Source organism: Diadema setosum, chromosome 21, assembly GCF_964275005.1.
Source record: "Diadema setosum chromosome 21, eeDiaSeto1, whole genome shotgun sequence".
Taxonomy (NCBI): domain Eukaryota; kingdom Metazoa; phylum Echinodermata; class Echinoidea; order Diadematoida; family Diadematidae; genus Diadema; species Diadema setosum.
Window position 1 is genome coordinate 14,762,848 of NC_092705.1, and position 25,693 is coordinate 14,788,540.

Genomic DNA, 25,693 nt, shown 5'->3' on the forward strand with positions numbered 1-25,693 from the left:
TACATGAAAAAAAAAATGCTGTAGTAGGTCATTTTCAGTCTACAAGTTAGCATGAACTTAGCAATGAGTTCCTGATGTGTACATAGACTACACATTGTTTCAATCTACTTCTGTTGTTGTTTCTCCGCACGGCAGAACAACTAGAACCGTTCATCCATCGACCCATAAATTGCCCAGTTGCCTCTACTCTACCACTGTTTTCACAAAGGACAAAGCTGGGAGTAGGAAACAGGATGTTGAAATTTTGCCAATGCCTGGTTCCGTTGCCGAGTGAAGTGAGGCCATTATTTGATTTTTTTAGTGAAGGCAGATTTTTGTGGTCAGAACAAAGGAGTTGGATTGCTAGTGGTCAGACTATCAATGGCCTTCTTTCTCCTATATGTACATATATACATATCCTGTGGGGAGGGGGGGGGGAATACATATCCTGTATATAACTGCAGAGACACAGACACAGACAGACACACAGACAGACAGACACACACACACACACATCTGTATCCATATACTTGTTAGTCCCCAACAGCAAGATTTGGAAGGAAAAATGGTTTGAGGTTAATGATGAGAAATGTGTCAAAAAATTGTAAGTACATCCAAAAATGTAAATATGATAATAATAAAAAAGATGTATATCAAAAAGCTCAACTTCTTTTCTTCTTTTCTTTTTAAACAATTATCTCAAATGATGCATTACATGTATCTTGCCAATCTGATGCATACACTGTCAAATGTCAACTTTTAGTTAGCAGTCTCTGATAATGAAAAACGTTAAAAGCTCTATTTTGCAGTTTCATTAGTGTTTCTCATTCAACAACTTTTGACTAAACCTTGTGTGTGATATTGGTGAACTCATTGGGTTTTTTTTTCCCAAAGACAATTGTGAAAGTTCAGTTTTGCACGTTTAACCAAACTATAGTCAAGTTAACCCAATGATTTTACATTTGGTTTAATTCTTGTTAGGGCATAACTTACTGACTTACAGTTGAACCTCTATTATCCGGCCTCCCTTTATCCGGATCTCTCTATTATCCGGACGCAATCTCGCCGTGATTTTTTTATCTTTTTTTAATAATTACGGGAGGAAACACACATGAATTACATATACTTGATACATTTCTTAATAATTATTTAGGTAAATCATCCCAAGAATTTATAAAAGAAAATGATTTCCGCTTGCAAACATGAACCTCTATTTTGGGGTCTGTTACTGAGTGTAACAATGAAAAGGTCGCAGTATACACATTACTACATGTGGTACTACAATGGGCTACATCAGTACATGTGTATGTGTATGTACCATAGAGCTCTATTATACGGTATGTACATGTATAAAGCATTGAGTCTCCCGTATCCGGCCAAATCCCTTATCCGGATGAGCCCCGGTCCCGACTTGTCCGGATACGAGAGGTTCAACTGTATATACATGTGTTTCACTTCTTTTAAAAACCATAACACCTAAAAACAAAACATTGGAATGTAGGACAGTTCAACTCTAAATTCTGTTTACATGAACCTTTGGATCAAAGAACAGCTTTTGAATTTTCTTGGAAAATCATATTTTCTTGCAAAGCACCCATTTTCACCTTGATGAACCTGTATGTCAGTTTCAATCACAGCAATCCTGGTCTCGCCCTGTGCCCGAATGCTCATCGACGCAAATGACATGACTTCATGACCGTCCATCAGTTATTTCAAAACATCAACCAAAAAAATGTGGCGATACGTCATCATTAGAGAAAGGGGAGGAGCGTACATGATGCTCGTGATGTAGCGGGGATGGGGGAGCGAGATGTTTTGAGTTGTAGAGTCGCCCCTGTATGGCTCCCAGATGACAATCACAGTTCATCATCACCACAGCATCGCCGCGGAAAACCTCGCTTTATGCATGCCCCATTTGTACTGCACACAGGCATTCTCATCTGTGATAACAGCGTGGGGGCATTAGTCTAGGTGGCACAGACCTTTATATCTTTCTGCTCACAACAGATCACCAATTACCTTGATATGATTTGATAATTAACAAACTTTTATTATTGCTCTTGACCTGAGTGCTTTAGGACTGCTCATGATCTTGACATGTTCATTTTTCAGTAGGGGTATTTTGTGACGGTGATGAATATGTTGTGTTATCAATAAATTCATATTTCTGGGGAGGGGGTTTTACAGTTTTGGTTGTATTACTAAAGCTATCTATTTGTGATGAAGTTCACTTGTGGGATAATCACAGAAGTATCTGATCTGTACATGTGATTCATGATGGTGAAACCTGAAGTTAAGCAATTCAGAGTTTACAGGCCTCCATGGAAAAGGAAGGAATTTAGAAGTGTTCATTAATGATAATGTCTTCACAGAAAATCTCTTGTTTATAGTAGCTGTAATGCAGGCATAAAGTACACATAGAACTCTTTTCCCTATCGTGTACTAACCCATTCCATAATTTCTCCGCCATTGAACTGGCCTCAATATGCCAAAACAACTGTTTTTTGCAGACAAAGGATGTTGTTTCGATTGGGTCTGATATATTCAGACTAGGTGCAAATGATCAAAATCACACACCTCATAACAGCTTTATCAGGCATTACCTCACAGCCACATTTGCCAACCCTGCCAGTCTCATTTCTCCCGATGCCTCCATCTCCTGGACGCAGGTTTCCATGGCAATCAATGACTCATCAGCGAGCTATTCATGAGATGGGCAAAGGTTGTTGTTGGTGTTTTCTTTTATTCCAGCTGATTTCTCCACCTCAGGCAGTGAAGTAGTTAGTCTCTGCTCACATACCAGTTTTACAGAGATGGTGGCATATTTGTAAGCAGGTGCATGTGTGCCATAATGATTCAGTTAATCGATGTTGGTATCCGTATGGACCTCTACCAATAGATGGAGCTGTCAGGCAAACAGCGTCGTATATTCCCTGATTTTTGTAGATAAAATGGTGTGGCGTTACGAAATGGGTCAGTACAAATGGCTTAAAGGATCTCAGAAGCGAGACAAGCATTGCTCTCGGGTTATCCACTTAAGGGGGAAGGAAAGAAAGGATGATAGAGAGAGAGAAGAGGAAAGAGAGGTAACGGGTATTTGACCAGGTAGCCGACCTATGTGTCATCTTCAGGCTATTGTCAGGGGTATAATCTGGGAATACATCTGACTGAGCGTGGATAGCCGATGAAGAGGGAAGCTGCCTGTGTTCTTGCTTCGGAATGAGAAGGAGGTATCTTCATCTCAAACCCTCTGAGAGACGGGTATACCAACCTCCTCTCTCCTTCTCTGCTGTGGTTCTCACTCTGTGGGCATTTATTTTGTCATTTACAGAGGGGGTTCTTTTTATTCTCCCTATGTGATTTCGGATGGGAGGGGAGGTTTGTGTTTTCTTTGTGTATTTACCAGTATGGTGTCTTTGGAAGAGCAAACATGGGGATTTCTGTGAACAGTGAGTCGAGGGAGGTGGACAAAAGGTGGTAACAGAGGGAGGAATGCTGAATAAGCAGATGAGTCAATGAAACGTCTTTGTGAGCAAATTTTTTCGTGCATCGTGCGAGGCTGTCTACGTGAAAGGGGTCTCAGAGCAATTATGAAAGCCCTTGTGGGTTCGAGATATTTCAGTGTTTGTGCATTAACAGTATTTGGTGTGATTTATTATTATTAGCATTAGAAGGCTGAATTATGATGCCTATTCATGGCAAACACAAAGCAGGTTTCTGGTCCCGGAATGGGCAGCGTTGTACTTTGTCTACTTTCCTTTGAAGGTTTCAGCAAAAAGTCCCATCAATAAAGGCCAAAGAAACACCGCAGTGTACACATTTTCAGTGTTGGTAGCTCCACCATGAATAATATAAAAGCATTGGGTATGCAGAGTAGATTGCAAGGCTTATAATAATTTTATATACTTCGTGTGTGTTATGCTTAATCATAAAAATGTCCATCAGATTATAACTACCCAAGATTAGATGTATTTTCCGAGCAAATCCAAGTTTATGACATTGCTTCTGTGATGGTTTCTGTCAATTAAGGTACATGTAGTTGTCTTAATGCACAGGACTGCTGAAAACATAAGTGTGAATTGAACTTCACACAAACATCTCAGGAGCGTTGACCAAGAGAGGGCGCTTTTTTAATTTTGAGGAACAGCAAGATCTCCTTCCCCCATTGTTATTGGTTATAGGTATGCATGGGGGGGGGGGGGGAGGGGGGATACCATTCTGGCAATTTGTGCTGCTGTTTTGACTTTCCTGTATTCCATGTAGCCCTGAAATTAAATATCCTGTGAACTTTCCATGCCTACAAAGTACTTTAAAGGTATAGTACAGACACAAACAGTTACAACAGACCAGCTTTATCTGGATGGTGTAGCCCAGTCATTCTGTATGATGAGGAAGCTGCCTTACTGAGCAACTAAAATGTATTTCCTTATGTGATGTGCTACCCTATGAAATGTTGTTTATCTCAAGTATGAAGAACAAAACAAATACAAACATAAACAAAATCAACTACAATTATTTAAACAAATATTTTTCAATATTTGTTGATTTCAGGGGGGAATGTTTGGTGACTTTGATTTGGATCACATTGTAAATGACAAAATTGATTTGTCATATTTTTCCCATTTCTTTATTACAAAGACTAGTCCAGGCTAGAAAGGTGATAAAGTAATTTCTATTCAAAACAACTTACATTTGCAGGAACAAAAATGATGGTATAAGTGTTTAAAGAAAGAAAAGACAGCAGAAAAGATGCAAAAAGCTTTTCATTGCCTCTTTTGGTGGTGATCGGAAGAGACATGGTGTGGTAGAAGTTACCGTTAGCACCCCATGAGACTGTGTGATGGTGGAATCTCACGATATCTCCTCCTGTTTCTCCGTCTCCATTCGTCCTCCCAGACGCCATGACGATGCTCGGCACCCGCATGGAAGGCATCCTCAACATCGAGACGTTCCTGAAGACGCTGGACATCGAGATCTCCACGGCGATCATGAATATGCAAAACAACGGCGTGTCGATATCAACCAAGGTGAGAACTCTTTCGAAGGGAGGATCAATCATTGCTTTAGGTTCCTCCAAGAAACTCAGACTCTCTCGCTAGCCTTGCTTTCCGGGATAAGGACTCTTTTTCCCCTTATTGCTTATTTGTTCAAATGAAGCTCCTGAAGTAAGATCATGGGAAGTTCTTTATGACATAATCAGGAAACTACCGTTTTCATGAATTGTCTAAAAGGTGTGCATTTACGATGATGAGTCAGATTTTTTTTTTTTTTTTTTTTTTTTGTAGTTGTTCCGGACATCAGAATTTCATTTTGAATAGGTATGACAGAAAAGAATGTCATATAATCTTGCAAAGGTTTATTTTTGTCAACTCTTTTGAGTCGACTGATATCTGTGAAACCACCAACATGCCAAGATATCACCCTCTATTCAACAAATATGTTTTTGAATAAGCTTCTATTATGCATTGTGATGTAATTTATGTATTCAATTTCTGTAAAATAATTATATGCTTCTGTTAGAAATGGTAATCATGAATGAATGAATGAATGAATGATTGAATGAATGAATGAATGAATGAATGAATGAATGAATGAATGAATGAATGAAAGAAATGTACTTCTACATCATCTCCTAGCTGGAGAGCAGCTAACTGTGCTTCCCAAACAGTTTTAATACTTGTTGCTCATTCTGTCCCTATGGGTCTTTTTCACAAATAGTGGCACTCATAACAGTGCATTAAATATGATCACAATTTGCTGAAAGAATAATCTTGTAAAATATGAGCATAAGTTGATTAATGTTGTTCTGATGGACATGTCAATTGTTTGATCAATAAAAAGTTTCATGAGAACAAAAAAATTAAAACCAGAAAAAAAGATATGAACAGTATACAGTATTACACTAGGAGAATGGTGAAAGTCTTTAGTAGCAGAATTAGACAGGAAGACCTGCATATTTTTCATATATTCCAGAGCCATGAAGAAAAACTTGCTAACCATCAAATAGATTTTCAAGTTCATCGGTTTTTGCTTACAGTTGCATTGATCTGTCATATCTTTTTTTCTTCTCTGCTCTCCTTCTAAACTTTCTTGGAGAATATTTTTCCGCCAAGAGAATTAATGTCTTCCCATCGTGGCTTGACTGTACTTTGCGTAATCTCAAGGGATTAGACGCCATATGCGTCTGCTTCTGGGGAAAAGTCGCCCCTCCGGCGCTTTCGACGTAGGGGCGGTTTGGAGGAAAGATAGGGGGATCTCACGGGCAGGTGGGCAAGAGATTATAGCGATTAATACCAGACTAATTAGCCGGAGCGCATGTTATCGGCGTTATTAAAATCCACACATGGGGCACATCACGGCAAAGGGCTTTGCTGTCACATGGTCCAAACAGTTCTTACCCTGCAAAGTCCCAGTTTGTCCTCTGCTCTCAGCATTCGTCATTGTACTCCGTCGCACCTGTCAGTGAGAGAGGGCAACATCCGTTTCTACATGTGGTGTGTGCCTTTGCCGACTCATCACTGGAGTTTCTCGTTATCTCTGCTGGACATCAAATTAAAGCCAGCTTATCCGCAAGCATGATTGCGGAAATTCTTTAATAATAATCTGTGCCCCTCTAATTGTGATCTCTCATTAGCAGTGTCATGTGAATGAAGTTTTAATCAACTCCTTGTGAGGTTTGAAGTGTTTTTGAAGAGGACTGTAATGACCAATACTAGATAAATCTATGCCACATTCAAGTGGGCCTATTCTGTATATAGAATGGTAGGTCAGCAGCCCAATCGTGGAAGGTCTGGGCATTATTTTCTCACACATATTGGAATGAGGAGGACTTTGTTGTTGTTGTTTTTTTCTTTTTTTTTGTTATATCTTATCATATATAGTTTTGGATCAAATCCAAAGCTCATAAATCATACATTTCAAGTGCTTGCGGTCCAAAAGAAAAACCCTAAATGCCTGCAAGGATACCACTTAGATTTTCAACTTCTTTTGGATATTTAAAGGTTAACTAGCTTGCAGCTCTCTCTGATCCTCTTAGCTGGTTTTTTATGAATTCTGAAATGTTTTGTGCTTCTCAAAATATTATGCAGATGGCTGATTTATGACACATTATGTCATATAACCTAGTCAACGTGAGCTACTGACTGTAAAGTTCACCAAGGTTGTCATTTTTTTTTGTCAGTTGTCATCACGGGTTAAGTGACCACTTAGTCAATTGAGTACTCATTCATTCATTTGGTATGAGAGAAGAATAATTATCATAATATCCGTTTTTGCATGAGTCAAAACTGAGACCAATTTTTTACTTTGATTCACCTGCAAATATAGGCAGGACACATTTTAACAGGTGACTCATTATTCTAATCCACAGCATGTCCATTTTGATACTCTGTTGATGCTAAGGGAGAAAGAAATAGCTCATACTTCCTTTAAGGTCAAGTGGTACAATTGAGACATTGAGGTCAGTGCCTTGAAATAACAGGAAACGGGCAGCATGATAGGTCTAGACTGATAAAACAAACAATCGATTTCATATGTTTATCATTACCGTCTGGATCCATCCGCCCCAAGAAGTCTGACGTTTGAGAGGACTTTTGGTCAGGTGAACTTCAGTGCTGAGCAGCGAGTTGAGCAGCGAGTTGAACACATGTCTGAACGATTCCAGTTTGATTTCCAGATCCATTGTCTAGATGTAGAGATACTTGTGTCCAATTTGATAGAAATAGACATGAACACCACGAATATGATGGTCCTGCTTTTTTCCACATTCTTTTTGTTGCAATGGTTGGTTCATAGATTAATCTCTCTGCTCTGTTGATGGTGATTTCTGATGTCGAGAAACTGTCGTGATGAAACAGTGCAATTTGATGTGTTATCTTTTCATCTACCAAAGATTTGATATCAGTGAATTCAGCAAAACTTAAGATTCATTTTGTTCTCTGAATTTTCTGTTATTTGATTCCTAGTCAGGATAGTTTTGTCCATCTATGTGCTGGATGAGATGGAAGCTGATTGAAAAAAAAAATGACATGATCACAATTTCATTTTTTAAGTCATTAATATTTCTTTCCAGTTGGTCTGCACTTCTTGGAAGTATATTGATGGGTACAACAAAACCAGAGGTTCAAGGTAATAACCAAAGGTACAGGGATGGGAGTTTCTGTGATATAGACCTGCAGGTGCTATAGACACGCACTCCTTACGGCCATACTCAAACTCTCTTTCTTCTGTCCTGTAATGAATGCCTAAATGTTTTCTGTTATTCCTTCTATTCTTTTCTTGGCCTGTTTTTCCCCCTCACAAAGATTTTGTTTTCTTTCATCCCAAGTTTTTCCCCCTTCTCCTTGCTCTATAGCCCCACATGAATTCTTGCCTGTGTTGATAATACCCAAGGGTTGTTGGTACAAGTCTGTTCGGGGAGAGAAAAAAACCCCTCCCCTCAGCCCCCTTCTTTCTGTCTTGGGAGAAATCTGGTTCCTGGATCCGATTCCAACCACCCTCTACCGTGGTATCACATGACTGCTAGTACAGACAGAGACTTAACCTTCATTCAAGAAGGTCATAGGCTCCCCCCCCCCCCCCCCCCATCACAAATGTCAGCCCAAACTCCTGGAGTACGAAGTCAAAGTTCCAATTTACTGCAGGGCACTTCTTAGGCAATTCTCGCATTGGCCTGATATATAGAACAATTGACCATATGACTGTTGCGTATGGTTAGAAGGTATATATTATTTCATAATGAAGTTTGTTGCCATAGGCAACTTGACATTTAGGTTTTATAGTATCTTGGAAAAATGTTACTTTCTTATGTAGTCATACCTATTCCCTTTTACCCCAACTCCACGAAAGATGCTCTTTCAGCTATATCACTGAGGGTAAATACAAGTTCCAGACAGCTTTCAATTTTCCTGAGTTAGCGTAATTCCTGCAAGGAAGTTGAAAGCAGACTTTTAGATTTCTTTGAAGAAAGAAAAAAACCAAAGGAATACATGATTCTAAGTTAATGGCACTCTTTGGTGAAGAAATGAAATTTCATTATTTCATTAAAAAGTTTCAATTGCAAAATTATCCTTTTCAGGCCCAACATCTGTTAGAAGAGGTCCATTAAAGTTAATGAACCACATGGTGCTTGAAGCTTTGTCATTACACTGATATACACTATCCAGATTGATATCAAGGGTGTAATAAGATGCTTTGTCATTACACTGATATACACTATCCAGATTGATATCAAGGGTGTAATAAGATGCTTTGTCATTACACTGTTATACACTATCCAGATTGATATCAAGGGTGTAATAAGATGTGTTCACGGATCTCCTTTGGTGTACTGTAGTGTCATACACTTGTCCAACACCCTAATTCTCACCACCCCTCTCCTCCCTCTTCCCTTCCCATGTTGCTCCCCCGCATTGTTCAGGATTTCTTTATATCTGGTGGGAAGTTTGTATAAGAACAGACTTCTTGAATTACAAATTTCTCCCTTTTTCATCCCATGCTTCCCTTTGCTTATTCATTTCCCCGTTCTCCTTTCTTCCTCCTCTGCTGCAGTGTATTGAAGGAAAGGATTTTGGAACACTAGGCTCTACAGACAATCACACCAAAAATAGGCCCACTATGAAGAGAAAGAGGGGAAAAAGAGAGAAAAATTTTGAGTGTAGTGTTCTATATTGCTTTCCTCCTTTTTCTCACATTCTGTTTTCCTCTTGACCCGTTGGTATTATTTGTATCCATACTGATGGTTGGGAATATGGGTTATAATTTCAAGTATTCCCTGTTTGCGGTGGAACTACCTTGTCATATTCCCAAGGGAATGAATGCTGTGTGCAGTGGTTTTTAATTTATAGGCTCTTTTTTACCTTTTGACAATGACCCATATCAGACTACTGGATAGTTCTGCAAAGATTCTCACAAATTTACCATCAGTGACCCATAGATGTCACATAATACAAACTAAACTCTCTGGCATATACACTTTGTAGGCCAAACAAAAAGAGTTCCAGTATATTTCATGACATGGCGGCCAGATATTCGTATTAGATTTATGGCCTTGAGTTCATTCTTCTTTGTAAGAGAGTGTTTTAAGTTGCAAAATGTATTGACATTTTATAGGTTTGATGTGTAAAGGTCTTTAAATGTGGCACTCGGTCATATCAGGTAGGCCCGAAATGCAAGACAGTGTTCATGTAGATAATAATGATTGCTCTGACAAACTATGAATATTTTGTTTTATGGTGATTAACTTATAAGATTTAACAAGAAAATGAAGAAAATGTACGGTTTTTCCTTCAAAAATGAAGAAGTGATGCAGGTTTTGTAACAAATAGCTAATTTTTTGATTAAGATGAGTTTTTTAGACAAATTATAGAAAAATAGACAGGAATGAACATCCAACTAAACCACAGTCACATGAAAGAATATATCAATCCATGTCGTTATCCATAATCATTATGTATATCAGAAGCTTTTCTGTACAGAATACTATAATTATGTACATTGGTTTTGCACTCTATAAATTGATATTATTATTCATTCTTATTATGTCACAACTTTTTGGAAGGGGGGGGGGGGGGATACGGAGAGAGTGGAGGAGAAGTTATCTTCCAATAGGCAGTCACATAAATGTTTAGACTTGTATTCATGTCATAGATGGGTAGAGACTATCACTTAGTCATGCACAAATGACTTCACAGTGACTGACTCATTCCTTGATTGATTGATACAGTCCAGTTTTCATTTGTCATGTCAAGATCACAGTGACATAAAAATCTAAGAGTCAATAGGTTAATTGATGGCAGTCGTTAAATCCCCCCTCCTTTTTTTTTTTTTTTTTTTGGGGGGGGGGGATGGATGGGGAGGAGGAGGGGAGGGGCAGTGGGAGTATAACATTACCGAAGAGACAAAAGAGTTCTCCCGACCACCCTTCACCCATACAAGCCTGTCCCCCTCACCCCCCCCCCCCCAATCATTAAATGGTATCTGCCAGATATTAGGACACAATTTGTATCAGACTGGACAGTGTTTTATTATGACTTGATATACCTGCCAGACCTCTGTCGCTACATCCGAACCTGTCCAGTGGATCGCATCGCCCGTTTTGGCATCAACTGTCCGCCAGAAAAGAATAATAGAACAAATATTGGTGGTTGTCTTGGAAACGGTGACTAACTCCAGAGCCAATTGTGTCTTTTCTCTTGTCACTACAGGAGATCGTTGATTAATGGAGGGCATGAGTCAGAAGGCTATGTAATAAGAAGGCAAATAAAAGCTGTCCATTTAATGAGATATGATATTAGGATTGAGAAGAGAATCACGAGGATCTGAAGTAAAAAAAAAAAAAGAAAAAAAAAAGATAATAATAATAAAAGGTCTACTAGAGTTTGGATGAAAAGCTGTTGTGATGAAAATCCCCAACATTGAATTCATGATTCAATCATAACACTCACTTAAACTATAGGGTCCTACCTGGTCATATTTTGTGATGAAAGAGAATATCTGTTGCATGCTTTGGAAAAGTTACCCAAGAAAGCTCAGAAGCACGTAATTTTGTAGAACATATCCAATGCAACTTGAGTGCTGTTGTTTTTCAAGTATATATTTCCTGATATACAAAATGTGCAAGCCAAGTAACCACTTAACCCGTTGAAGACTAGTCCCGAGTACACCCAGGCAGGAGTCTATGGGAATTGTGTATAGCAAAATCAGCCTGTCCTCAACGGGTTAATCAGAACATGAATAGAGATTGCTCATCTCTTGCTCGACTGTGGGTTCCTCACAAACTTCTTCCCCGGAGCTCAATCATCATGCCAATGATCAAATCTTTGGCTTTAACCTTGATTGTTATTTCATGAGCACCTCACTGCCTAGCCTGATTTGATGCTGAAGGAAGCTCTTCAAGCAGCATTATGTTGTTATATGCCATGCTTGCAAGCCCGAGGTTGGATACTGTGGTAGTTTTTATGCATGGTCATGACTTGAAGCAGGTGGATGAGGTATGTGTTCTTGGGCCGCTGTCAGCCGCTACACTTGGAGACAGCTGAAAGTGCTCCTGCTAGAGATGCTACCTTCAGAATCAGAATGAGTTTTCCTCTACTCAAAACCTGTGTTGCTCTCTCCCATTATGGAAAAGTAGTACTGGTACACATCATTGCAATAAGTTGTCGTTATTTTTCCAGTAGCACATCTGTTAACCTCTCATTACTATCCCTTTAACCCTGTGCCAGGAATATTGGACAAGGGTTTTCTGTGCCAACTGTCACTCAAAGCATGCAAAGGGTTGATATGCCATTGACATTTTGCACACAAAAATGCCGGTAGTGCTGATGGAGTAACTAGCAGAAAATTAAATTAGCATATAGGCCCTACTGTAAACTTCGATATTTTCGCAAGATTCACTTTTTGCGCTGCCTGACTCAAAAACAGATTCGCGGGTTCTTGATTTCTCGTGATTGAACACGATTCAACAAAATTTTCAGAGACAACTGCGAAGATATTTTCATGAGTTTGATATGAAAATCAATGAACTATTAATATTTCCATGTTTACAGTAGCTCTTGGGGTGAAAACCTTGTAGGCCTTTCTCAAATATGTCATGTTTTGGAGGGCAAGAAAACCCCAAAGAACAAAGACATAGCCGCCAAAACTCTGTATTAAATGGGATCACCTTTTCTTTGACACACCTAGTAGTGGCTTTGTTTTGGGGGTAAGACAGCTAGGATTTGGGCTGGACATTACGGGACTGATTATCTGCTGATTAATCCTGAAAAGTGATTTTCACCAAAGATTTTTGATACAAGCTTTTGGTACGCCATTGATGATGACATGCTTGTCGCTTGAAGTAGCATGAGTTCATGCATTATTATGGACAAAAATGTGAACATATGAGTCACGTATATGCTATCACCGTGAACGATCATGATGTATTAGATAGATAGATCTATAGAGGGAAAGAGAGAGAGAGAGAAAAAAAAAAGAGAGGGAGGGAGGGATGAAGATGCATTATTTATTTCCCCAGAAGCCGCAGCCCGGCCATGGGGGGCTGAACTGGTAGGCTTCATTCCGAGCGACTCAATCAGGTGCCGACTTTGAAAGTGTATTCACCTGCTCTGCTTCGGTGGTTGAAGATAGGGGATGCAGTGGATATTACCGAGGTTGTAGAATTGGAGGTCTTGCGACAGTGGCATTCTCCGCGAGAGTTCGTTGGGAAAGAGGCATGGACCCGCGACCCGCTTACCCTGGCCTGCCCCCCAGGAGAGGTCCATGAGTGTTCCCCCCATTAGAAATGCACCTGTCTGCAAATCAATCACATAATTTGGGGCCCACCTGTTGCCGAGTTATTGCAGCCATTGCCACATTACGAGACCCTCTTTCAGTTGTGTTTGCCACCGTGTCTATCAAATTCAATAATGTGGATCAATTTATTAGGTTTCCTTCCATGCCTGCATGCAAACGGCCTGTAGCTTCCCAAGTTTCAGTCTGTATAAGAAGGAAGTAAGAGAATGATATGAAGAGAATGTTGTGATGGGAACTTTGTGTGACATACGAGCAGCAGTGTCAAATTCTAGCAGCCCTAAGATGGTGCATTGCAAACTTTGGAGTGAATTCCAGAAGAGAGTGAATAATGCAGTGAAAAATGCCCAAATTGAATTGACACAAAAAGAAATTGAATCAGATTCCTTGGATGAGGGCGTGACATGTTAAACAACACCAACTTAATGACATTTTCTGGGAAGCATCGAGTTCAGAAGTCAAGGCAATATGATGCTTGCTGAGGCTCAGATTCTTCGATCCTTCACCTGGTTAATTGGTCACACATTACTTCCTTGCAGAAAGAGATTTCTGACATATTCTTCAACATTGATAGCTATGTGCCATGAGAAGAAGAAGGGGGGGGGGGGGATGTGGTGTGGAGTAGTTCGGGGAAGGACATGACCTTAGATTTGAAACAGACCATTATGTCTGAAATTGGCAATTTGCCAAACAAATATGCATGCATATACCTCAATCCCCCTGTTCAGACGCAAGCGAGTTTATACCAAAGCTCGATAAAGAAACAACGTATAAAGAATCATGAATCGTATAGTCGACAGACCATTCAGACGCTAATTTTGACCATTCCTGAAAAACGTCGTATAGATGTGCAGTTTCTCACTGCGCATGTTGTTATGGTCATGAGTGACAGTACAAAGTCACCTTCCGTTCTCACTCCCATTAAGCCCCCCCCCCCCCCCCAGTTATACCATTCTATGGTTGCCATACGTTCAGACACACAATGGACACGATGGAATGCTGATTCGTTATCGAGTTCTAGTTGCTCTGACGATGCTCTGACTGTCGTTTCGCTATACATCATTTCGTTATACGTTATTTCGTTAGCGTTCACACCTATAAATTCATCATATACACTGTAGCTATACCATTTTGGTAAAGCTATACTGTTCTAGTATAATTTTTTTTTTTTTTTTTTTTGCGTCTGAATGCCCTGAACGTCACCATGTGATGCTGATGGCAGTTGGTATCTAAACGCACAACATAAGACGCTAAACCCCCCCCCCCCAGAATTTGATGTACATTCTTCACTCAACTTAAAAATTGATGGGTTCTTAGCTTTCCCACTTAAGAGTGTCTGAAAGCAGAGATGGATGCAATATGTGACAACTTTTAATAATTTGATGGATCATCCTTGTTCAGTCAAGAGTCATATGAACCATTTTCTTTTTTTTTTGGAAAATGAGAAAATAATCAATGTCTCCCAAATGTATGTCTGTATTTTCGTCTTTCTGTTTTGTTTGCAAGTACCAAATTATATGTCTGCCGTATGGTACTATTGGGGACAAATTACAGGCTTAAATCTGCAAGTAAAATATCCATTGGTTCTGTGTTTTCTGGCTAAGAGGGATGTAATTTTTGTTGGGAATGTAGAGAGGTTGTTATCATACAAGCCTAGAGAAAATTCATTTCCTTCCATTTTTCTTTTCTGTGCAAATGTATCCGTGTCTGTAGGTGTTTAATGGATGTGGAATCCCTTCACCATCAAGACTCCGTAGGCAGGCAGATAGCGGGTCAGCCCCACCCCAGCCCCCAGCAGTGGTAGAGGGCGTGCCCACCAGTAAGGTACCGGAAGTGGAGGATGAAGATGCAGAGGATCTGGGAGTGGAGCAGGAGGTGGCAGAGGGAGGTGAGATGGAGGAGGAAGAGGAGGAGGAGGAGGAAGAGGAGGAGGAGATTGAAACCGGAGCAACGATCACCACACCACCAGAGGTTGAAGAAGAGGAAGAGGAGGAGGAAGAGGAGCTGATGACTGGGGAGCTCGAACAGGACAATGAAGCACTGAGCAATGTCACCAGGGAGGAGTTGCTTAGGGGACTCCAGGGCAGGCGAGGACGCCCCGGTCAAAGAGGAGACGGCGGACGCCGCTCGGTAAGGAGACACATTTCAAAACTTAGATGAAATGTTTGCACCCCACCAACTTAAACCCTGAAAAAGATATATTATCAAAAAGCATTATGATGTCTTGAACTTGTAAATTATATTACATCTAGTTATGTCTATTTGAAGAAAATGCCTGTAGCAAGAATATTGATGATTTATGTACATTATGTATTGATCTTTGGTGGGAAATGTTTATGCAAATCAAGAGGATCAATATGTTTATCTTGCATGACTGTATGCGATCAAGGCTGATGTGAAAAAGCACTCTAAAATATCTTTCAGAGAGATGAAGCAAATGAAGATTCTTTTCCCATCAATTTTACAAAGTGTTTTAAAAAAGCAACCACTAGTAATTCTTGCACTTTGCGTTATAGGAAGTGAAATATTTTCATGCTGTTGCTTGCCTGCATTTTCATGCTGGTAGTATTCAGTGATAGCTTCCATTATACCCTGGCTTTTATGTCAAAAAGTATTACTTATCGATATATATCCTGTCATAAACCTGTTGTTGATGAGGCTTTATAAACTCACAAGTGAGTCAGTCGCGTCATACTGCATGCAGACATAAACTTTTTGCCAGTATAATAGAATGTACTTTCAATGCTGAAATTTTAATTTAAAGTCTGTTGATATGCACTGTTGCTGGAGAAAAGCAATTCAGCCATTTTTTTTTTTTTTTGTGTGTGTGAAAATTTCATATGATGTGTAATGCTTATGTATTTATGCTGTAGTCACTTGTATGCTTTTGGAATACAAACATTATTCTCCCCGTAGAAGCAAGCAAAAAAGAAGAAAACAGTGAAAGTATCGGGTTTTGATACATGCTGCCCCCCTGCACCACTGTCCTGCTAGCTAGCCTAGAGCAGCACTCACTTTTGGCCTAATATAATGTATGACCTCTAGCCTGTTAATAAAATATAGGGCCCTTTCCAAAATGTCCATTTTGGTGCTTTGGATGAACTTATTTTTGGGAATGCCATATCTTATAATTCTCCTATCCGGCAGGGTGGCCAGTCATACAGGGATAGCCGACCCCCGAACGCTGCTGGCACCAATCTGGACCGACTCATCAAGGATGTCCTGAAGCGTCTGCGGGACAGCCGTCCCTTCTGGTCCGTCCTGCCCTACATGATCTGCGATGACGAGGGTATCGCTGCGGATGTGTCGGAGGAAGAGAACTGCTGGAACGGAAGAGCCGTAGGAAGGTGTGTTAAGTAGGAATTTTAGTTTCAACAGCAGGTGTGCTCGGTCTTTGTTTCTGGCTGCAATCCACCTTCTGTTTTTTGTTTTGTTTTGTTTTTTTCTTTTTCTTTTTCAAAAAGAGAATTTCATGTGGATGGTGCTGCATTCAGAAGGAATTTCAGGAATTCAAAAGGATTTTTTTTTTCCTAATAGAAAATGAGAATAAATGCCGACAATAAGATTGTAGACAGTTTAGTTTTTGATGGAGAAGAAATTGGAAGTTGTGATCAGCAGGGATTTTAGACAGTCACTGATTTGTGAATCGAAGAAATGTTAGGAAGATTTGGTCGTGTTCAATGTTGTAATTTCTGGCCAATGTCAATGTAATGAATCAATCAGCCTTCTGGAGGTGTGTGAAGAGTGAATTTACTAGGCGGAAATTTTTTTTTTTTTTCCTGGCACAAAAAGTATCCTTTTTTTTTTTGGTAATACCCATGTCCCACAGAAATTAATTCTCATTGGTCACTCACCGGAAGCAAAGATTTTTTATTTCTGACCACTCACTGAAGTGTATCAAATCGCAGTCTGATGAATCTGACTTGGTTGAGCACCAGGCGAGTGTCAGACATGTCGCGCTTGATCTTTATCGGATCACCCCCTGTTATGTCTGACACTGACCTGATAGTCGACCGACACTAGTCGGATACATCGGACTGTGATTCGATACACTTTGGTGGATGGCCTTTAAGCGATAAACTTAGCTTCCGATGAGTTACCGATGAGAGAAAATCTCAGTGGAATGTGGGTATTAGGCAGTAATTCCTGGACATCTGAACTTGGCTTGTCCAGGCATTGGTGGGTTTGCGTGCATGTGCCCATTTTATGAAAGTGTTTATGAATGTACAGCCATGGCAGCATCACTGCCTGCTCATTCCTAGAGAGGTTCTCCAGAAGTGATGTCTTATGTGTTGACCAGACCAGTGAAAGTAAACCATGCTCCCCCTCCTCCTCCTAGATACGAGCATGATCTGGTGGGCAATGGCATCTCCAGCCAGGTCAACAACCCCGAGGTCAACATCGAGACGTCGCGGGCTGTTTTCGGCGTCCGAACGGTCATCACCACACTCCGCATGATTACGCACCAGCTGCAGAGCGCCTACAATGGGGAGGATGCCGTGTGGATTGACAATGGTGAGAAACGGGGCTGAATCTTGATTTCAAATTCTTTTCTTATATTTGATCAGAGTATTCTTGTAGCACCAAGTGAACAGCCCTCCCTCCCCAAATGTGGCGAAAAAGAGTAGCCCCAGATGTGACCCATCTTAGCTTGTTATGTCATCAGCTCATTTGAAGTGAGTTAACAAGCCTGCAAAGACAGCAAAATTTGCCCCTATCCATGCAGTGTAGAGACTGATTGCATTCAGATGCTCAGAAACAGAATGAAAATTCTGAAAATGTATGATGATTTCTGAATCACCAGACATTTGTTCATTTCTCCCTTTCAAGAAACTTGTCTCTGCAGCAGGGTGCTACTTAACTTTTTTTTTTTACAACTTGCCTGGCTGCAAACAGATTTTATATTCTTGCAGAACACGGACAGGATTTTGCTTGCCTGAAAATAAAGTCCAAAAAGTATAAGAAAATAATATAGAAAATAACTTGTAAGTCAATTGCTTAATGAAATGAAACCATTTGAATAAGCAGCACACTTTGATTCTCACACTTAGACATTGGAGTAACAAACTTGGTTTGATCGTTGGTGTTGATGTTGCGTTGCATTGGGCTTCTTCACGTAAGTGTTCGAAAGTTGCTAAAATGAAATTAAAGTGCATTGCATCACTGAACAGCCATTATCTTTGAGCATCTGTATGGTTCACTTCATGGGTTTGAAGGGGGAAAAGTGAAAAAAGGTGGCTTCAAAATTTTGCTTGCCCACTTTTGCCAAGCATTTTTACTCATTGTCCCCAAAAAACTTGTGCCTGACTTTGATTTTCACTTGCCCCGGACAATTGGGCTAGTGCTTCTGTAGCATCTTGTCTGTAGCCTGATGATATTCAGTAATGTTTAATCTTTCTCATTCAACTCTTTCTTCCCCAATCCGTCCCCCTCCATCTCTCTGCCACCTTCTTCCTCAATGTTTCATGATGTCCAGGTGAGGGGTACTACAGCGGATCAGGTAGCGGGAGCGGCTCCGGGGATGGTACAGATGGCCCTGATGACACCGGTCTCTTCCCCTACAGCACAAACTTCGAAGACCCTCTCTACCGTCCGACGAGATTGCCGGCGGACGGGGGCGCATCGTCTCTTCACGTCTGTAGCCCCATCCTCCTGTCCCTCCTATCCCTGGCTGCCATCATCTTTCTCAGATGTTGATGACTTCAAGTCACAGAACTCCTCTCCCACTTTCTCTGTGTCTCTCTATCTTCTCATATTTTGTTTAACCCTTTCCTGGAAGGGGGTGGGGGTGTGGAGGAACCGGGCGCATCTGAGACTTCGCAACAGGTGGTCACAACTCAAACAAGATGATGCGGCGGAGTCTGGGGAATATATTTGGAGATGTTTTGCTGGTCGACCCGGAGCAGAAGTCGATGGATGACAAAAGCCGATGCGACGAAATGCTGAACAGAGTTTGTGTGAGATTTTGGCCACATCTCAGCGCCTCAAGAAGGAAAGTGCAGAAGGGCTGTGAGAATATTTGGAAGAGACCAATGACTGCTTCTCACAAATTAGTTGTGACTTCCCGCTTACAGCTTGCGCCTGCCTACAATGTGTATGGGAAAATCAACAGAGGATTGCAAAAGCCAAGTCATTCATTCATGTCGAGACACACAAAATCAAAGTTATGAGTAAATAAATCCTTGCTCCATGAGTAGGTACGTTTTTGGCGTCTGATAATTCAATGGTTCCAAGTCACAGATAAAGAGACTGATATTAGCGAGAAGAGAAAACTACAGTTGACTTTTTGTTTCATGTAATCTTCAATTTACTCTGAACTTCTGGATGTGAAGCACAGGTATTGCTTTGGAAACATGTGGAAGTAAAAATGCATCACTATGACACCTGTGCATGTAAAGTTTGAACAAGCTAGGCATGTGAGACTACAAACTGGAATGACCATGCTGTTCTTTTTTCCTAAGTTATTCCGACACACTTACATCCATGTTGGTACTTATGTAAAAAGGTTGTTCGGTGACATCATTTTTATTGTGCTGGTCCACAAGAGGCAGAATTGTAAACATCTAAAACCAAAATTAGTCTTTCTTTTTATTCCTTGAGAGAGTTTTCCTGATGACCAATTAAACTCAGGCTGTGACAAACAATTTCTTTTTTTTTTTGACCAAGGGATTTTTACGAAACCCAAGAAAAAGCAACTAGTTGCAGACAAGGAGAGGCAATTTCTTGGCACTAAATATTTGTCTATGATGTGTATACCCCAAGTTACTGTAGATGTTATAAGAAGATGATAGCAATTCAGTTAACATTTACATCTTTGCTCAATAAGAGACTGCAATCTTCAAGGATGCCATCTCGTTTATTAGTTCAATAGTTATAATCACAACTGACCACAAGGTTGATAGGAAGTCTGACCATTGGTTCTCACCATATCTTGGTCTCTTTCTCAGGAGGAGTGTTGTACTCAGAACAGCCATTTTACAGTTGTCAAGAGGCTTTGTGTTTTTTTGACATTGTGCATAAATCGCGCCATTTCCCAACATCATCATCACCTTTTGCTTGAGGTAATCAAGTGAATTATATTCATGTTCTCTCTGTCTCTTGATGGCAGCACTGTAAAGAGTGATGAATATCTTTAAGAGCAATGCCAAAGATACCAGTGACAACAAGACCTTGACATTGTGATGATATGGCCAGTACGGTTTGTCTTCTGATCAGCAGTGCATTAAGAACAGCGATGTCCCAATGAACGAATGCTCATCCCTCATCATCTCCAAATAAAGGGGCAAAATATCGGGCGTGGTCCCTCCCCTCACTCCCCTCCCTCACCCCACTTACTGCTTTTTACTCTTCCTGATTTGAATTCATTATTTTGTATCGTTATAATTCTTTTTTTATAGTGTGAGGTATTTCTGACTCTCAAATGCTTTCAACTATTTTTGTCTTACAATGCCACTTGAAGAGAACATATGAAAAAAAAAAAGAAGACAAAAAAAAGTACTATGAAGCCAAACATTTGGACCAAGAAAAACTGGTTTCAGCCTTGTCCTTAGCTGAAGAACACCAAGGAGCCAAGCGTTGTGAAAGTATAAATGTTCAATCATTGTCGGTAGACCATGTGACATCTTCCTTAAAAAGAATCAAGGCCGTTTCGTCTGCGGAATGGAAGACAAGGGGGATTGTATATGCATTTGTTACTCTTTTCATGTAAAATTGTTCAGTTGGATTTTAACCCTTCCTCGTAGGGTAAGTTTGATGTTTAGTTTACTGCCCTGCTTCACAAAGAATGCTTAAAAAAAAAATCACTGCATCGTATATATTTGTTGTATAAAAGTATTAGGGGAGACAAAAGGTTTATTTCTTCCCACAAGAGTGTCAAAATGTATTATTAACTTTTCCTCTTCTGACATATATTCGTATTTATAAATATATTCAGTTTGCTTTCTGTTGTATGTTACTGTGAAAACCCTTTGTACGATAGAAAATGTCACAGGAAATTTTTATTTCTCTGACTGAAAGTACTGAATACGGGAGAGGTCTTTTTAAGAGCTAGTTGTACAAATTTGTGTCTTTTTAAAGATTGCTTCAATATTGACAAAAATCCTAGCCATTGCCAATTTATTTGTTTATTAATTTTTTTTTACTCAGTTGACAGAGGGAGAGTGTGTGTGTGTGTGAGAGATGAAACAATAACTCCTGGCAAAGAATTTTAAGAATTATGATGGGCAGTGCGCTTTGTATGTGAATACTAGTGAGAGTTCCATAGTGATGAATATATTTAAAAATTGGTGCCAATTTTTATATGACATTTTAGACGTGATTGTACATCAGCTGCTGCATACTAACGCTTTGTAAAAGTAGGGTGTGTTGTCAATGTTCAGTCATTGATAGTTGTGCTATCTCAGACCCTGTGATGAATACTAACCTCATTGGCTTTAATTTGAAGAGAATTAAGACGGAGCTACAGTATGTACCTTGTATGCAGTAGTTATGTGTGCACAACAAAATAAGAGGTTGACTTCCGAACAGCATTCATGGTAGCCTTCCTGTCAGGCTGTTAGCTGCTTCCCCTGTATACGTGCAGGCCTTTTAAATGATCGTGTACATCAGTCTGGAGTCAAGACTACCAGTTCCCAGAGTATGTCTGACAAACCACAAGGCTAGATGTGTTCCAAAAGAGAGTGTCTTCTTTAATGTGAGACAGTCATCAAATGGGACAAGGTACAGTTGTGGGGGGGAAAATAGCAGTTGACAGCCTGTTAGCAAGGCTACAATTGTGAGTGAACAGTTGCCCTTCTTGGGTGAATTAAAATGTGAGGATGTGGCTCAAATCATGGGTAAATCCTCAGCAATTGAGTTGTAGTGAGGCACTAAAAAAGACCATGGATGTACAATGAAGCTAAAAAGCCTAGCAGAGGTTGACTAAGACTGCATTCATGATATTCACCAGTCTTCAATGTAAAACCTCGACAGAACAAGTAACTTGAATGTATCTCATATGGGCATAATTGTGGTTTACCTTCCCGAATTATTTTCAGTTTTCTGTCATGTACTTCTTCTTTTTTTTCCTTCATTTTTTTATGGCTTTGGACTGTGGATAAACTAAAAGGTATTTTGATACTCTGTAACTAGTGGATATATATATATTTGATCTGTATTGAGCTGTTTTTTGATGCCAGAGTCCAGATGCCGTTTTCTGTATGATAGTGACGTGTAGTATATGCAATTTAACAGGGTGTATGATACAGTCGGGTCAAACATTGCCACGGTAGTGGTGTGTCGCATGTTTTGTTCTTGTCGCAAGTCTATCCCTTCAGACAATCATTCAAAGAGGAGGATTTCTGCTGTTTTATCTCTGTGTGGCTTCGAGTTGCAAATGTTGCGGAGCAGCCTTGGCACTATGTGTCTGGTATCGATGTAGCGGAAGTGTGTGGTTGTTGTGAATTTTCTTATCAAAGAATAGATTCGAATCTTGACATGAATCCTATAAAAAGTTTCAAGTAAAAACAAGAAAGTAAATCAAAGGGTGATTGATAACAGGTTGGAAAACTACGTGTTTCCATCAGAGAATGCACCCCAAACTTCAGTACATGCGAGTTTGAAGGTTTTAATAGATAAAGTGGTATACGTCTGTCACCTGTAACTGCACCAGATCATGATGCTCTTGAATTGGACTTAGAATCAAAGTAATGACACACAGGGCTCAATGCCCCAAACCTCCCTTCCTCCAGCTTTAATGTAGACATGATAACTGGGAAGAACAGCACCAAGTGATAATCTTGAATGTACTGTAGAAGTGGATATTTTCGCGCGACTAATTTTTTGCGCTGAGCTGCGTAAGAAGAGTCCCACAAGTTTTTACTTTTGCAGAATGAAGACATCAATTACTGGAATATATGGCGAGCAAAAGTATTAGCATGCTTTTATTTTTCAACACTGCGAAAATTTCCACTTTTACAGTATTTGAGATACTTTTGCACAAGTCAATATGACAAGGCATGCCAAGTAGCACAACAGTTTTGATTTTCTCACATTTACTATGCATTCTATGATTTAAAAACACTAACACACACACACATACACACACATACACACACACACACACACACACCACAAAATGTAGTAGCAGTTATGCAGATGAAAGTGAGAACCAATATGTGAATACTTAAATTGCCAAATTAGTCGATGATATTATGATGACGGGGTAGAGTAAAAATTGTGACAGCTGACATGTAACTGTGAGTTATGATTTTTACTAAATCATTGTTTTTGCTAGGTAAACTAAATCACATTTTAGTGGCTTTTGTTGGTGCTTGCTTTTGTAGTGTCATGATGTAACTTCTGTATGACATACATACTCCCCTCTTGATTTTTCTAGTTGATTACGAGCTCTGACACATATTGTGTGACTGCTTCATTGTATGTATCTTTCTCAACACTGACTTGTTCCTCCATGCATTTTGAGCAAAGCTTGTCAATCTCGTAGTGGACAATGGATTAGATGACCTCACTCAACTGTGGTGCCATGGGAGTATGGTTTCAACCAGGCTGTGTGAACTCAAATCGAGGCTCTCTATGAAACTGACATCATTGTAAATTATATTTTGTACATCCACACTTTGTCAGGTGTACAGGACAGCTTCTCTTTTTCTTTTATGTAGTTGCTAACGCTGCCAAACAACAGTAGTTAATATATATTAAATATCTATTTAGACATATAGCTACTTGAGAAGCAGAAGGATATTATTTCCTATGACTTGTGTGTAGAGTTTTAAGTCCTTCTGTTTCTCAAATTATAATATATTCGTGTAATTCGAACAATTTTGTGACCTCTTCTGCTAGGTTAGAGTTCTATCTGCTTGGATCAGGAAAGAATCATGTTTAAAGAAAACCAAACTTCAGAGTGAATATAGCTTCATGGGCATCTTGCTGTATTTATGTATGATATGATATTGTATGTTTTTATTCTGAAAAAAACAAAAACAAAATAATTTTCCAGCACTGTTTTGTAAATATGAAAAAGTTACAAGGACTGTAGAAGGGGAAAGAGGTGAAGAGTGAAAGAGTGATTTCTGATTTGGATGTGTGTATGTGGTGTGTGAATGTCTGTGTGTTTGTGTGTGTTTGTGTGCATGTGTTTTTGCGTGTGTTTGTGTTTAAAAGAGACAGCATGAACGAAGAACATGTACTGTACCTTAAGGCAAGACAATATTTGAATGTATAGCTGATGCTTTGTTGTCATGACAATTGTAAAATGAATTTAAAAAAAAAATCAGGCTGTAGCTATGAATCAATGTCAAATGTTGTGATGCAGTGAGCTTATGAGGATACAAAACAGTAAAAACCAATCATGGTAAATGCAGGCATAGAGAGTAAGGAAGATTTGTTTGCTGGTGAGCAGACAAGTTTCTATGGACGGATGTTACAAATCAAAACATGTTCAGTATTTACAGACAGCATTGTAAGGATTTAATACTGGACACAAGGGACAGTACTGACCAGTTGTCATGCTTGTCCACTGGTGTGTTGTCCGATCATAAAAAATTCTTCAGTAGAAAGGTCTAAAAAAAAACTTAAATGTAGCTAATAGCTGAGATGTGCTTGCAGCCATTGTCCGTAAAATTGGAAATAGAGTAAACCTAGGTGTTGAGTATGATGATTTTTTTTTATTTTGTTTTTTAATGCCTCCATTTTTTTAATGTTTGGATGAAAGTTTGCTATGAGCCCTATAACTAATATATGGCTACAGCAACATTTCATCTCATTTTTCTCCTAATTTGTATGACTGATACTTAAGGATTGAGGAAATTATGTTGAAGTTAAATATGTCAGCGCTATGATGAAGAGGAATTAAAGACTTAAGATATCATCAACTAGATACAGTTTTCTTATTAATTGTATTTTTCTTGATCATGAAAGTTTTCTTTTTCTAAATGTACTCATAAAGTTAGATGGTATATATAAGGGATTTGGTTGTAACTATATTTTTATTATGTAATTGGTAGGCTTGATTACCTGTAACAAAAATTTTCTCAGCTGTTGCCTGCTGGTATGATGTGATCTAGTGTCAACCGGCCATTCAGTGCGTGTTGTGCCAAGGGGGTATGGTTTTTAGTTGTCTGTTCTTAATGTTCAGTAATCAGTTCTTCAAAAAGTATTTGCTTATTGCAAACATCCAGCATGACAGACAGAACAGTATTAAATCTCCATAGTCACACGTGTTTAGCTATCCATTTGTCATTGTCACATCAACAATTTTTTTTTCACTTCTATTTCATTGTGTAAGAGCATTTCAGTTATCTGTTAAGGGACTCATCGGCTTCAATTCTTTCTTTTTTTTTTTAATAGTCTGTCTATAAGTGAGTGCCAGTGGCATTATGTACTATAATTTTATAGACAAGTGTTGAAGTTCGACATTTGTCATACCCAT

At 39.5% G+C, this 25,693-nt stretch overlaps 1 protein-coding gene across 1 annotated transcript in view; it reads left to right on the forward strand.

Moving 5' to 3' along the window:
- Positions 1-23,314, forward strand: part of LOC140244344 (glypican-6-like) — a 113,191-nt gene extending 89,877 nt beyond the window's left edge. Inside the window, exons 6-10 of the mRNA XM_072323987.1 lie at positions 4,876-5,006; positions 14,980-15,396; positions 16,414-16,613; positions 17,606-17,781; positions 18,743-23,314. Of these exons, the coding sequence (XP_072180088.1) occupies positions 4,876-5,006; positions 14,980-15,396; positions 16,414-16,613; positions 17,606-17,781; positions 18,743-18,963 (1,145 nt within the window). The 3' untranslated portion in view covers positions 18,964-23,314. The remainder of the gene's footprint in view (positions 1-4,875; positions 5,007-14,979; positions 15,397-16,413; positions 16,614-17,605; positions 17,782-18,742) is intronic.
- The last annotated feature ends 2,379 nt before the right edge of the window (positions 23,315-25,693 follow it).